This window comes from Acipenser ruthenus, chromosome 20 (assembly GCF_902713425.1).
Source record: "Acipenser ruthenus chromosome 20, fAciRut3.2 maternal haplotype, whole genome shotgun sequence".
In the NCBI taxonomy this organism is placed as follows: domain Eukaryota; kingdom Metazoa; phylum Chordata; class Actinopteri; order Acipenseriformes; family Acipenseridae; genus Acipenser; species Acipenser ruthenus.
The window spans coordinates 6,960,898-6,973,777 of record NC_081208.1 but is presented as its reverse complement, the minus strand read 5'-3'; the positions used below and the strand labels follow the sequence as shown (position 1 = coordinate 6,973,777).

At 39.7% G+C, this 12,880-nt stretch overlaps 1 protein-coding gene across 3 annotated transcripts in view; it reads right to left on the bottom strand.

Annotated features, from left to right (window-relative positions):
- LOC117425590 (rap1 GTPase-activating protein 1-like) overlaps nt 1-12,880 on the bottom strand; it is a 167,721-nt gene that overhangs the window by 100,466 nt on the left and 54,375 nt on the right. For 2 of the 3 annotated variants that reach the window (XM_058993364.1, XM_058993368.1), the window contains exon 1: nt 6,819-6,959. The exons of the other annotated variant lie outside the window; for it this stretch is intronic. In XM_058993364.1, coding sequence (XP_058849347.1) covers nt 6,819-6,862 — 44 coding nt within the window. In that variant the 5' untranslated portion in view covers nt 6,863-6,959. Of the gene's footprint in view, nt 1-6,818; nt 6,960-12,880 lie in introns of those variants that run through there. 3 annotated transcript variants of the gene reach the window in all.

The following is a 12,880-nucleotide window of genomic DNA, read 5'->3' as shown; positions in this document are numbered from 1 at the left end:
CACTTTAAAGTGAAGCTAGTAAATGGTAGATACATCAACAAAATGTTGACACCTGTTGCTATGACGCCTACTACACTGACGTGGGTAAGAACCCACCCCCTGTCCCAGACATTCACATCCACGCTTACACTTTTTACAATGACCTTTCCAGCTGCTACCTTGGAAGCAACTCTACCAGAAAGCATGACATGCAACATTTAAGATCGCAGAATAACAAAAACAACCATTAACCTCCCTCTGAATACGGTCTAATGGATATTATACACTTTCAACCAGACTCCAGTTATGAGCTTGTGATCGGAATGCGTTTCCACCTGATTTGAAGAAAACATGTGAGCATGTGAGTTCTGTTTCTTACGGTTCCAATAAAGTGATTCGTGACTTTATTGTGACTCTAGACTGATTCCCCAAGAGAAGGGATACATCAGAGTTTCTGTTTAATGTGTGTTACTAGACTGTGGCCAATATCCTTACTAAATTCTGACTACAACATTTCTACCACGTGGCTTTGTAACCCCTTGTCACAAAGACGGCCGGAGTGGGTGGCGTCAGACCAGATGCAGGAAATAAACAGACAGAGAGGTGTGGTTTAGTGGAGCTGAGCGAATGGTTTCGCTCAGCATTTAATAAAACAGCACAGAAAATAAAAGGTTTTAACACAAAAACACGGGACACGGCACTTCACGCCAAAATAAAGAGACAAACAAAACGGACTATACAGTAAACAGACAGTGCACGGACAGACACACAAACAAACACGGTGAGTTTTAAATAAACAAGTATCGTGCTGGTCCTACCAGCATGTAATAGCAATTGATATTTAAACGTTTTATACATTAAGCTTACTGTCATCAATGTTTTCTAACACAGACTCCTGGTCAAATGTCCTCAGATCTTTTGTAGCCACCCACCTCTCCAATTTAAACATGTTTCTGCATAACCGCATTGCCTACAATGAGATCTAACTGGGACTAGGGTTGAACGATAATCACATTTCAAATCACCGGTTATTGGAAAGAAAATAATCCCAATAATTTACCTTAAATCATGTAACTCCCACACATTGCGACTTTCTCTCTCTTTAGGAGATGTCTGTTTTTTTGTGTGGTGGCTTTTTAACCCTTTCATGCATAGCAACATCACATGGGGACAGACACAAAAAAAAAACACTCTTCTAGTCTTTATATAGGAAAATATGGAACTGGTAAATGCATGATGACCTCATACCTCATATGAGGATAGGAGAAAAAAAATGTCAGTGAAAAATATATTTATTAATGTGTCCAAAACTACTTCAAATGTTTTATTGTTGGCTATTTTCAGAATTTCGTGCATGGAAGAACTGTTATTTCCCAAAATAGAGGGGGGGTTTGAATTAAAGTAATTGACCGATGCTCGGTTTAATTACATGGCACTTAACACCCTCTCCCCAGTACCTCTTTATGGACACATCTGTGTCAGAACAAACCATCTCAGTAGCATCCTTTTAGCTTTAGATGACTGTCTATGATCAGTACAATAAGTAATCATGACAAACACAATGATGGTGAATATCACAATGATCTATTAGTGTTCTAAACCTAATTGGAACTCCACGTACCCAGACAAAGATACTTATCTTTAGCGTATATTGCAAATTATAATATGAAAACTGTGCAGGACAACGACAAATACAAAGACATCTTAAAATAGCTTTTCTTCTGCTATGAATAACTATTGTTACACATTCATCTAGTAGCACTATTGGCTAGTCATTATTCTTAATTATATCTGGATCAGATAACCCAATAGTTAGTGAATGTGTGGGTGAACACAATGGGATAATTGGTTTCTGAACTGTACCAGGGAACTACACAGAAATGAGGTGTTCCATGGAAAAGTAATTTGGTAAACTGAATTTTAAATAACTTTGCAAAAATATAAGTAGAATACTAAAGGAATAAAAATAGGTTTCAGGTACAGTACCATTTTATCATTGGTTCACCCCACTGTCGATTAGGACTGAACTATTGTACTGGAGTGCCACTGATGATCGCTCGAAAGTATTGTTCATCTGTGTCTGCATATTTGCAGAAAACTGCTCAGTAATACAGTTGGAAATGCTTATAAAGCAAATTGTATTAATATATATATATATATATATATATATATATATATATATATATATATATATATATATATATATATATATATATATATATATATAAAAAGGAACTAGAAGAACTACCTCTTCTCATTTCCAATAATATTCATGTTCATAAAAATAAACCTTTATAACAGATGTGAAAGATAATGTTTGTCTCTATTGGATTTCTCAAAGTGTATCCAATTTTACATTTATCATCACTAGGGAGCCTAGTTTTTCACAATAATAATAAAAAAAAACTAAATTGTAAGGATGTTACAAGCTTACTAATGCCGTCAATCAATCAATAAAATAAACAAACTTACCATTTTACTTCAAACATTACAAATACTTCTGTGTAGTAATAATAAAAAACCAAAAACGATATTCATATTAGTTAATCTCCGAGGCAGTCTTAGTCATCCGGGTGGCTATTGTTAGAATAGAGCTGCACATTGGCCCGATCTTCAGGAGTGATTTGTATCGGCATCTTTAAACAGCTTGTTCAGTTGTATTCAACAACACACATCTGGATACTGAAGTAAACTGCAAGCCACGTTTCAACATGCACACTGGAAGCAGTTTTATTGAACAAGTATGTTTATGTAAATTTAAAGCAAAATTGCCTGTGTTGATGATTATATATGATAACTGCTAAGCAGTTGCAGGGTTTGACTTAAGGAAAGTAATTCTCCAAATGTAATTTAGGTTTAAACATACTTTCTTTTTCAATCATAATTCCCTGAGTGTCGAAGTGTGGTGTTTATTTCACTCCTGAGGAAGGCCGTAAACAACCCACTGAACCACTTTGAGGGCTTGTGGGTTATTCGGCTATCCTCATCCATGGAATAACAGCACTCCATGAAAGTTTATGGTGTATACTCTATATCCGTTTGCTCCCAGTGCGACTGGGTGGGATATTTGGTTTTCATTTCACCTCAAGGATTTCTGCAACGGTGTCTGCCAAGTTCGTTGTATATACGCATCTGTCCCAATACTTGTCAGAGGGCAGTGTTTCATATGTTTTCAATTAAGGGAAAACACAAGAATTTAACATTTTTGCTATTGCAGGCACGGGTGCAGTATGGGGAGTTTCCTAATTTGTCTGGGAATTTGACTAAATGGTGCTAAAGAACAAGGCCATGTTCACTGGAATTTCAACTATGGGATAAAGTACAAGATCCAGACAATAAAGGAATATTCAGCCACATGTACGGTATATGAAGCAAGTGTACACAGGCGCTCATCCACACACTCATTTCCAGTGTGGATGATCGATGCCAGGTCTGTATTTGTGTCCGTGTTCATGCCAGTTTTAGATTAAAAACCACTACAGAAGTGTTATGCTTTGTAGATTATATTATGCTGCAATGTTTGTTACCTGAGCATAGCAGGACCCAGAGTTGCTTGAGTCCAGGATGAGGTTTGAATTCGACAAGTCCATTTTTTGTGGACTGGAACATTGATACGGACAGTACTGACTTGTCCTTCCTGGTTTTAAATTGAAAGTGCATGTTATCCCATTAAAAAAACAATATTTTTCCCCAAAAGTCTTCCCCTCGTATCTCATTGCATTACTGTGCTGCCAGTGCACCATTGTTCCTCTAAGGGAGTCCTGCCATAGGAAATTAGAAATGGTTAGCACTTCGACCTAGGCCTTGTTCATCCTCACTCTACTTGGCCTATGTATTGTTATGCCACCATGTCATTTAGCAAACCTGAAAAGAAATGAAAAACTATGCAGGCCACAGAAACTGTACCATCTGGTTTCACAGACCCTGAGTAGCACTAGCCTTGGACTAGTACCTAAGGTGACATTATGTAGTCCAAAACTAGTGCTATGCAAGGTCTGTGAAACTTGCAGTAAAGGCACAAACAAGCCAAAACTAAGACAGAAACAACTAAGAATTTTACACCACAACAGCGTGCTGGTTCATCTCATAGTGGACCAACTGTTTATACTTCGACAGCATGATGTAAAAGTGATATTGGGTAAATTTTGGGTGTTTTGCTCACATTCCAAAGACTTGCGTCATCCCCCGTGACAGGCTTGGCTTAGCTACACCCTTACGCTAGCCAAGCGTTAAGGTGTGCTTGTCGAACACACAAAAAATAACCCAGTCCGTTACAATAACAGATCGCAGCAGATCTGATCAGAGTGTTTTGAATAATTCAAGGGGCTCTGCTGACGTCCCTGCGAGCTGAGCCCAAGTGCTTTCAAAACTTTTCAAGTACGTGAAAATGAGTCATCGTCTCGGGTATCCATTGTTTAAAAAAAAAATAAAAATACACAGCAACAAAAAAAAGCACTGAGTGTTTTCAGAACTAAAACCAGCAGCACACGATACAGCCAAGGGTAAGAAACACACGGTTGATGTAAACAGAACAATTGAACGGCTTGTCTGGAGAATAAACAGAACGCTATTCCTGGCACTTGTGGATCCGTAGCTCAACATGGGCACACACTGAACAGCAGGCTACCACTGCAACTGTGACGCTGAACACTGGGAGTGCTGGGATTTTTGCATTCTGCAAACAGTCAGTCGTAAGACACTGTATACATGTAGGCAAACATTTTCAACAAGAAGTCTTAACAATGTCTTTGTACTGCTGTTAAATCCTGACATTTTTTGGTTGAACTCTTAAGAAAAAGCATAAGTCCCATTTTACATATTCAGTTCTCAGGTAAAACTGTAAAAATATAAAAGGTAAATACACTTTGACACTACTACTAGACCACAAAGCCTTCTAACTTTACTCGGATTCAATATGCATTGCTTAATAAATATGTCAATGATCCCACAATGCTGCCTCTAAAGCGAGCTGTCAAACAAACCAGCAGGCTGGTTAGCTGGATAAACCTTGGGCTCACCTTTTTGATTGAGTCTGCTGCAAGGTGGGAGCAGGGGAGGTAAGAGGCTGATTTGTGAGTACCACACCCGGTATATAAAACATGGCTGCCTTTACAGGCTTTAGAATGTCATTAAAAACCTTACATTGGCACAGGACTGGTGACAGAGAGGGCCAGGAAGGATGGAAATAAGACTCCCATTGCATAGCAGTTTGATCCATTCCTGGTTGTTACCTATACTGTGGCTAATCAAGCTTGTAATAAAACCTGGACAGGATCTAAGCTAAAACAAAATACTCAAAATACTTTCAAACTCAGATGACAATACAGTGCAGACACATCTAAACAGCGTTATCAATAGAATAGGACCCTCCCTAATTAGATATTTTCACAGACATTAATACATGAAGGAGAATCTCATACAGTTTTTTTGTGGGCCGTATAAAAATGATCTTAAAGAGTGGCAGTATTTTGATGTCCCGCAGTTTAGATGAATTACTGAGGAAACTCTATAACAAAAGAAGAGTAAAACCAGGTTCCCACACGCTTACACATCCCTGACATTGCTGTGTCCGCGTCTGCCCGTTTCTACACACCCCGTCCTGCTACTGCTCGCCTCCGACACAGGGCAGCCTGGTTTAAAACAAGGCCAGGGCAAGCAGGCACCAGGGTAGCATCTTGCCATGACCTTCTGGGTGTTTGTCAAACTTATCAGCACTTCTATTACAGAAAACGTTTCAAACAGAAAAAGCACAGTGCAGTTACAGCTTCAGTTCAACAATGCGTGAGATAAGAAGCGTGTTTAATTATTGAACACGCGTTTTGTTGAAATGGGCTCACGAATGGCTCCATTTGATACACAGTAAATTGAAAGAGCTTTAATTAACGAAGGTTGCGTTGCATTTGAGATGACTGATGACGCATTACACCACCTTGCCTGAGTGCAAAGTGTGCTGGAATAGGAGACCAGGGTAGATGTGTGACAGGCAGCCTGTTGAAGCAAACGTGGCTTAATACAGACAGCACAAATACATCTTACAGTATTTTGATACTGCTGTATTACAGTATTTTGATACTGTAAAGAAAGAGTAATACCAATTAGCACGTTTAAAATCCTGGAGTGGGCATTGATTCCAGCCTTTTGCAACATCGCACAGTACCAGATGTCACTAACATCATCACCCTAATGTATTATAATCTAGTGGCTGTTCTGCATTATAATAACAGTCTCGAAGTTGTGAACTGTGTCAGTACATCTGCCCTCCTTCTCATGCGTAATTGCTTACTCACACATAATCGCAATGTTTGTTTTCTTATTGGGCAGCTCTTTAAAACTGCTACAAGGATTGTAGCACCATAATTCAAACTGATTTACTCTGATATTCTCTATACAAACAGCTCTGCTGTTCACAACAGCATGAGTTAATGTGACCAGATACAATTAGACACATGCATACACTTGTAGAATGCATTTTAACAGTACAGCAGCATTTCTAATGCCTATGAACTATACTTTGGAAATGCACAATTAATCCATTATACTAAATCCTACAGGATTAATGGTCAAGTACAAGTTTGCTATCCACAAATTGCAAATAATGGAACATTCCCCATTTGACAACATACTGCTTTACTGAAGACACAGCTGAGCTGAGCTGTTTGGACAGAGTTCTATTAGACCGAAGCAATTACAATTCCAAAAAATGACTAGAGTTCAACCTGTATACTCTAGACCAATTGAAACACAGGATCTTTCCAGTATTGTGATTGAATTCATCATGCATGTTTCAACAGAAGAAAAAAAATAAAAAGAATAAAATAGTTTCCAAGTGGGAAACCTACCCGCCATACGCTCCAAAAGTGAAGCTCCTTTTTCTCTGAGGCATCCTAGGAGTGTATAATTGCCAGGAAAGAAAATCCAGGGAGCGAGTACTCTGCTAAGTTTGTCAACTCTGAATGAAGGGGTTACTACCAGTGAGTGAGCTTCTCAGAATCTCTCTCTCTCTTCTCTCTCTGTCTGAGTCAGGGGAGTGAGTCTACGACAGTGTGTGGTGTGCACTACACTGCCTCCTACTGTCCTTTCTTGGGATTTTCTCTCCTTTTCATATCCTCTTTCTTGCAGAGACCTTACTCTTCTTTGAAATTGTTGAACCTCTTCCTGTTGCCTTGGTAACATGCACGCTGTCTCAAGCATTTCATATATAATGTGAGAACTGAAAAAAAAAAACTAAAAGTGACACTTTCTCTTTCTGTTCTAATAATATATTGTACACGCTGCTAAAAAAGAATCATGTTTCTGAAGGTGGGAAAAATAAGCTACGTACAATACTTTGGTTGTGAGTAGCTGTTTAAATGCTAGGGCAGTGGTTCTCAAACAGATTTTTTTGGTGGCCTCAAAGTGTGTCCACAAACACTTACTGGTGTCCGCACTGCACATTTTTCCTAAATACTAAGTATATCATATGAAAAATAAAGAAAATATAGACATCTGCACTTCTAAATGTTTTATTTATTCCTATAATAAAACTAAAGCTTTTCTCATTAAAAAATACAGCAGCCCCTCTAAACTCTGTCCTGGATCTTAATTCCCAGGCCCTTCTAATAAAAATCTGGAGACAAAAATCAGGTGTTTTGATAGATTTATTTATTTATTTATTTATTTATTTATTTATTTAAATTATTACTCTGACAACAGGTCAAACTTCATCAATCATATAAATGTGGAAAAGGGGGTGTCGACAAAGAAAAAAAAAAACTCACCGTTTTGGTTTTTGTTTATCACTCTCCTCATAACAGAAAATAGGATCACAACAAAACAAAACGTTGATCACTACACGTAACATTTATCTTGCAAGTTGGGCCAGTGTTTGGAAATCGTGAAGCAATTTCGAGTGACGTAACTACATCTGTATCCCCCCGAGTCTGACATGCTTGCCAAATCTGAAGCAGCAATCCTGTTTTATGTGTGTGTGTGTCTTCCAGTCAAATCTGCTGCCGAAGTCTATAAACTGACGCCTACAGCACATGCAAAATGAAACTAATTAAGACGTCATTCAAGTCAAATTAGTTTCCCTGTCACTTTTCATTTGTAGCACCAAAAAGAAAGGTCATTAAAACTGTGAGCAATGACTGAAAGAGGTGTAGTGGGAACTAGTGTTCTAATTCAAGTATATAAAGTGTACAGTAAAGTAAGACATCGCCAGTATTTAATAATAATCTGTTAACAGCAATATTCCCACAAACAGCCAACGTGTCTTTCACAGGAAGTCTTGTTACAACAGCAGGAAACACAGTGTTATAATAATGAACTGCGCTTGAGCAGAGACATCGTTATAACAGAGCATGGAATAAATAAGGGTAATGAAATAACAGGGCTGAATTCAAAATGAATTACTTCATTATTTGTTTATTTAGCCAAGGCGACTTACAGAGACTAGGGTGTGTGAACTCTGCATCAGCTGCAAGGTCACTTACAACTACGTCTCACCCGAAAGACGGAGCACAAGGAGGTTAAGTGACTTGCTCAGGGTCACACAATGAGTCAGTGGCTGAGGTGGGATTTGAACCGGGGACCTTCTGGTTACAAGTCATTTTCTTTAACCACTGAACCACATCACCCATTTCACAGATTATTCTGAAGGCAATCTCAGCATCTCCTGACAAGAATAAAATCACGGCCGATTTGAATGATCAAAACAGGCAAATAAACTGTAAACCTGACCTCTTTTTGTGAGAATAATCTCTTCCCCACGTTCAGGCTATATTTCATGTCCTCTCTGATTAATGTCCCAGTACGTGTGTTTTGTATAATTCTCTCACGCAGTTTCTGTTTAGTAACTAATGGCTTTCAACATTGGGGGCTACTTCCGAAAAAAAACCTGAAAATTCTGAAGTCTCAAGATTTTAGAAATGGCCACTAGGGGTGTGCGACTATATTTTCTGTCCCCTCTGCGACCTCTCAGTGTGCACTGATTTCACCTGGCTGGGCTCAGCTCTGCTGAAGACATGATGCAGCCACAGCAGGGGTCCTCCAGCCCCTCATTAGCAGCATTGGGGCAGCGCTAACTGGGCATGAAGTTAGACAGGGCTTGGGGCGTTCACGCTCTTTTTCAATACCCCTGACAATAAGAAGAAAATGTGTGACTCTCCATTTGTCAGGAGTGTTAAACACTCATCAGGCAGACGTGTGGGGTGAAGCGCAGGGGGATCGGTAGGCAGGGCCCTATGGGCTTGAAGGTTACAGTGTAACAGATTATTCACACTTGGGAGGATAAGGAACCTTGATCTCTAGTATCACAGTGCTGGAGCTCGCGATGCTGGTTTTTAGAAGGATCTCCTGAGAGGAAGCGTTTACTGTGCAATTTACAGTACATTTTGCAAGGTGATATTTAGAATCAATTCTAATACATTACTTTCTACAGCATTTTGTCTAGCTTTGAAGGCTGTGAAAGGGTAAACGATAGTATTTTACTAAGCGGTTATCCAAGAACCTTTAATGAAGATCTTACAATTTCACAAACTGCTAAAACAAAATTTCATTAGAGACTCAGACACGGTGATGTGGGTTTTCACATTCTAGGTTTACAAAATGTATCAATTAGCGTGTCTAAAGCTGTTTACCTCTCAGCCTTTTATTGTGGAGTTTTCTAGAACTTGGTCTTTGCAATTATTTAGGCTGGTGTATTAATTGGGCTTGTGTTTTATAACAGTAGTCTTGTGTTCCATATGGACAGCGCTTTGAGGTGACAAAAAAGCACTTTAAATGAAAAAAATTGGTGTTTTGTTTTTAGATAACCTGCTGTTTAGACCAGTTGTACAGACCACTCTGTGTTCATAATCCTTTCTTCACCAAACTAAGCAACATACAAAAAAACAGCCTACCCCATCTTTATTACCGAATTAAAAACAAACGTATAGCCTTTCTCTGCTGCCTGGCTACCATATTAACCCTATTATAAGTGACGTCCCGAAGGTGTTAATAAATATATGTTCCTATTTATCAAGGTGTACCAGCTTTGTCTGTTTTTTAGTTCAATGTAATGACTCTGTAGCAGGGCGGTAGTAAGCCCTGCTTATTGATATGTGTTTGTTTGTTTTATTTTCAGAACGAGGGTTCCCCCTCCGCCCCTGTGTTATTTTGTGTTTGTTTATTTTGATGATTTATTGTATATATGACGGCGAGCGCCGTATGTTTTGTTATTGTTTGGGGATTTTGACGGCGTAGCCGATTTATTTAGTAGCGGGGATGGGAAACCCCATCCACAGTAGTAATAATTAAACTCGTGCAGAAGGTGGTCATCTCCCGAATTAATTAAGTGATTTAATTTGTTGCTAATTAAGTGATTTAATTTGATGGTCACCTGTTATAAAAAGCCTGCAGCTCTCTAGCTCCGGGGGGGTGTTAGTGAGGAGCGAGAGTGGCGAGAAACGAAACGTGATTTAAAAAGATTCCAGGAACAGTGTCAGCAACTGCCCAGCCTGACCTGGGATCGTATTATTTATTATTTTGTGTCAGAGATTTGTTTTTGTTTACCCTTTTATTTTGCTCTGTGAGCGTCAGTGTTTTGTGTTTGAATATTTTATTTATTTTTGTTTGTTAATAAAAACGGCGGCCCAAGCCTTTTTGAACTGCAGTACCCGGTGTCAGTTTTATTTTCCGTGCCTGCTTCTGCCGTGACATCACCACTCGTCATTCCTGTCACAGACTCATTATATGTTTTTAAGTGTGCGATGACTTCCTCTAATCAAGTCGAGAGTAATTCATCTAAACTGTGGGACATGCTTTCTCTTGCACTGTTTGTATGACAGAACAACTTACTTCTCTCGCAGGCCTGACGCTGTGTGAGAAATACACTCTCAACTTGATTATGAAGCCACGAACACTTAGAAACATACATTACAGGTTCCCAGCCTACAGATCCAACAGAAGTCAGTACGGAAACACCTTCAATTCTAATATTAAACTGCACCTTCTATTCCCTATTCCCACATACCCAAACCATGCTACTCTGTACACCTAACACAGTGGTGGTGTGTGGAATGGGACCAGGTGGTGATTGATTGAATGATTAATTGTCAATCAGCCCCTGGCAGCGCTGGGATAGCGCCCCTACCCAGCACGGGTCCAATTTTGCATTCATTCAAACCAAGCAGCGATTTAATACGAAAAAAAAAAAGTTATTCGATGCTAGATCTCTCAACGCTTGTTGTGGAAAGATATACAAATTTAAAAGTTTGTATTACAAAAAAACGTTTACAGATTTTTTTTCTGAAAACAAAACTTTGAGCGTCAGTTTTGTTATTGTCATCTATGGTGCTTGTACAGTACAGTAAAGCTATACGACCCCCAGGTTAAAACCACAACAAGCTCTGCAAGGGAGACAATGACTGCGCTGGGACTGCTGTTAAAATCCACACCTTATGGTTTTTATAAACACTCCATTAAATGCCACATACAGAGCCTTGGACACTGAGCTCATTCATTCCGGTTTATTGGAAAAAATGTTGCAGAAAACTGGGCAGATGGAGTGAGAAGAAAAGCGGTCTTGTTGTGGCAGTTCTGTCTAGCACCCACCCCCCCACCCTCGCATAGTCCAGGACTGTGCAGCCCTGTGCAGGATCAAGCAGGGGTTTGTTCCCAGGACCGCTGCATGAACAAGTTTTTATGAAGAAGAGTGGATTACTGTTGGGCATGCTTTTGAAATGAGGAATCTCAGATGGAGCCAACATAGCTCTGACACAAGTTTCAATAGCTAGGACTGCCGGGGGATATCCCTGTTATTGTCTCTTTGCTGGACAGGAGTGCTTTCCAGTTAGAACTGCACTGAATAGTGCTGTGCGCTGTTTATTTCCTAGGAATAGAAGGGAGTGTTAGGGTTAGGGTGCGGGGTTACCAACTCAAGATCGATTCTAGCACAGATCAATTTTCCAACCAAAACTAGTTAATGGATTGGCTATTGGGTCAATTAAAAAGTTGAATGTAACAATAATAATTCAGAATCGAACTTTATCTTCAAATCAGTAATAAATAAATAATAATAATAACCCTCTCCACAAGTAGAAACTTTTTATTTATTTATTTTTTAATCAAACGTAACGCGTCAGAATAAATGGCATTTTTACAGTTAGTAAAAAAAAAAATGTAAAAGTAGTCAAGGAGAAAACAAAGTCTGGGTAAACAAAAAGAGCAGTGTCCCCACGTGGCTCAGCTGGTGTGCAGGGTGAGTCACACAGCGCAGGTTCACGTCCTGGCTGTGCGAAGTGGACGGTCTTCTCTGGGAATTCCAAACGCAGTGTCGCATTGGCTCTGGCGCTCCCGTGGATTAGGAAGGCAAAACCGGCAGGGACTGCTCCTCCTAATCGTGCTACAGCGAACCCTGCTGGCCAGGCGCCCAGTGAGCTCAGACAGGACACCTGGGGGGCTGACCTTTGTCTTCCAGAGTTCCTGGGCTTGGTCGTGGACTTGGAGGACACCCACTGAACCTCCAGTTCTCCTGAGCTGTGTGGGGAATTCCTGCGGTGAGGGGAAACATATTTTGGACATTCCAAATAGGGGAGAAAATCGAGGGTAAAATAATTGGGCACACAGGCACAAATGACACAAAATTATATAAAAAAAAAAAAAGTGCAGGAGCAAAACATTAAGGGAATGAAGGGAATAATGCGAGTCTCATCGGAAGTACGGAGCACAAGGAAGTGACTTGCTCAGGGTCACATCCACTGGACCACCAATATGCCTGTGACCATAAGGACAGCAAAGGAAAGAAGGTACAGTTGGAGTGTGCAAGTACTGTCAAGTTACTATACATATTGTGACAGAAAAAACCCCGAAAGTAACCGAAAACAAGAATTTCATAAGAATATAGAAAGCGAAAGCCCTGAAAAAAACGATTTACATATGACTC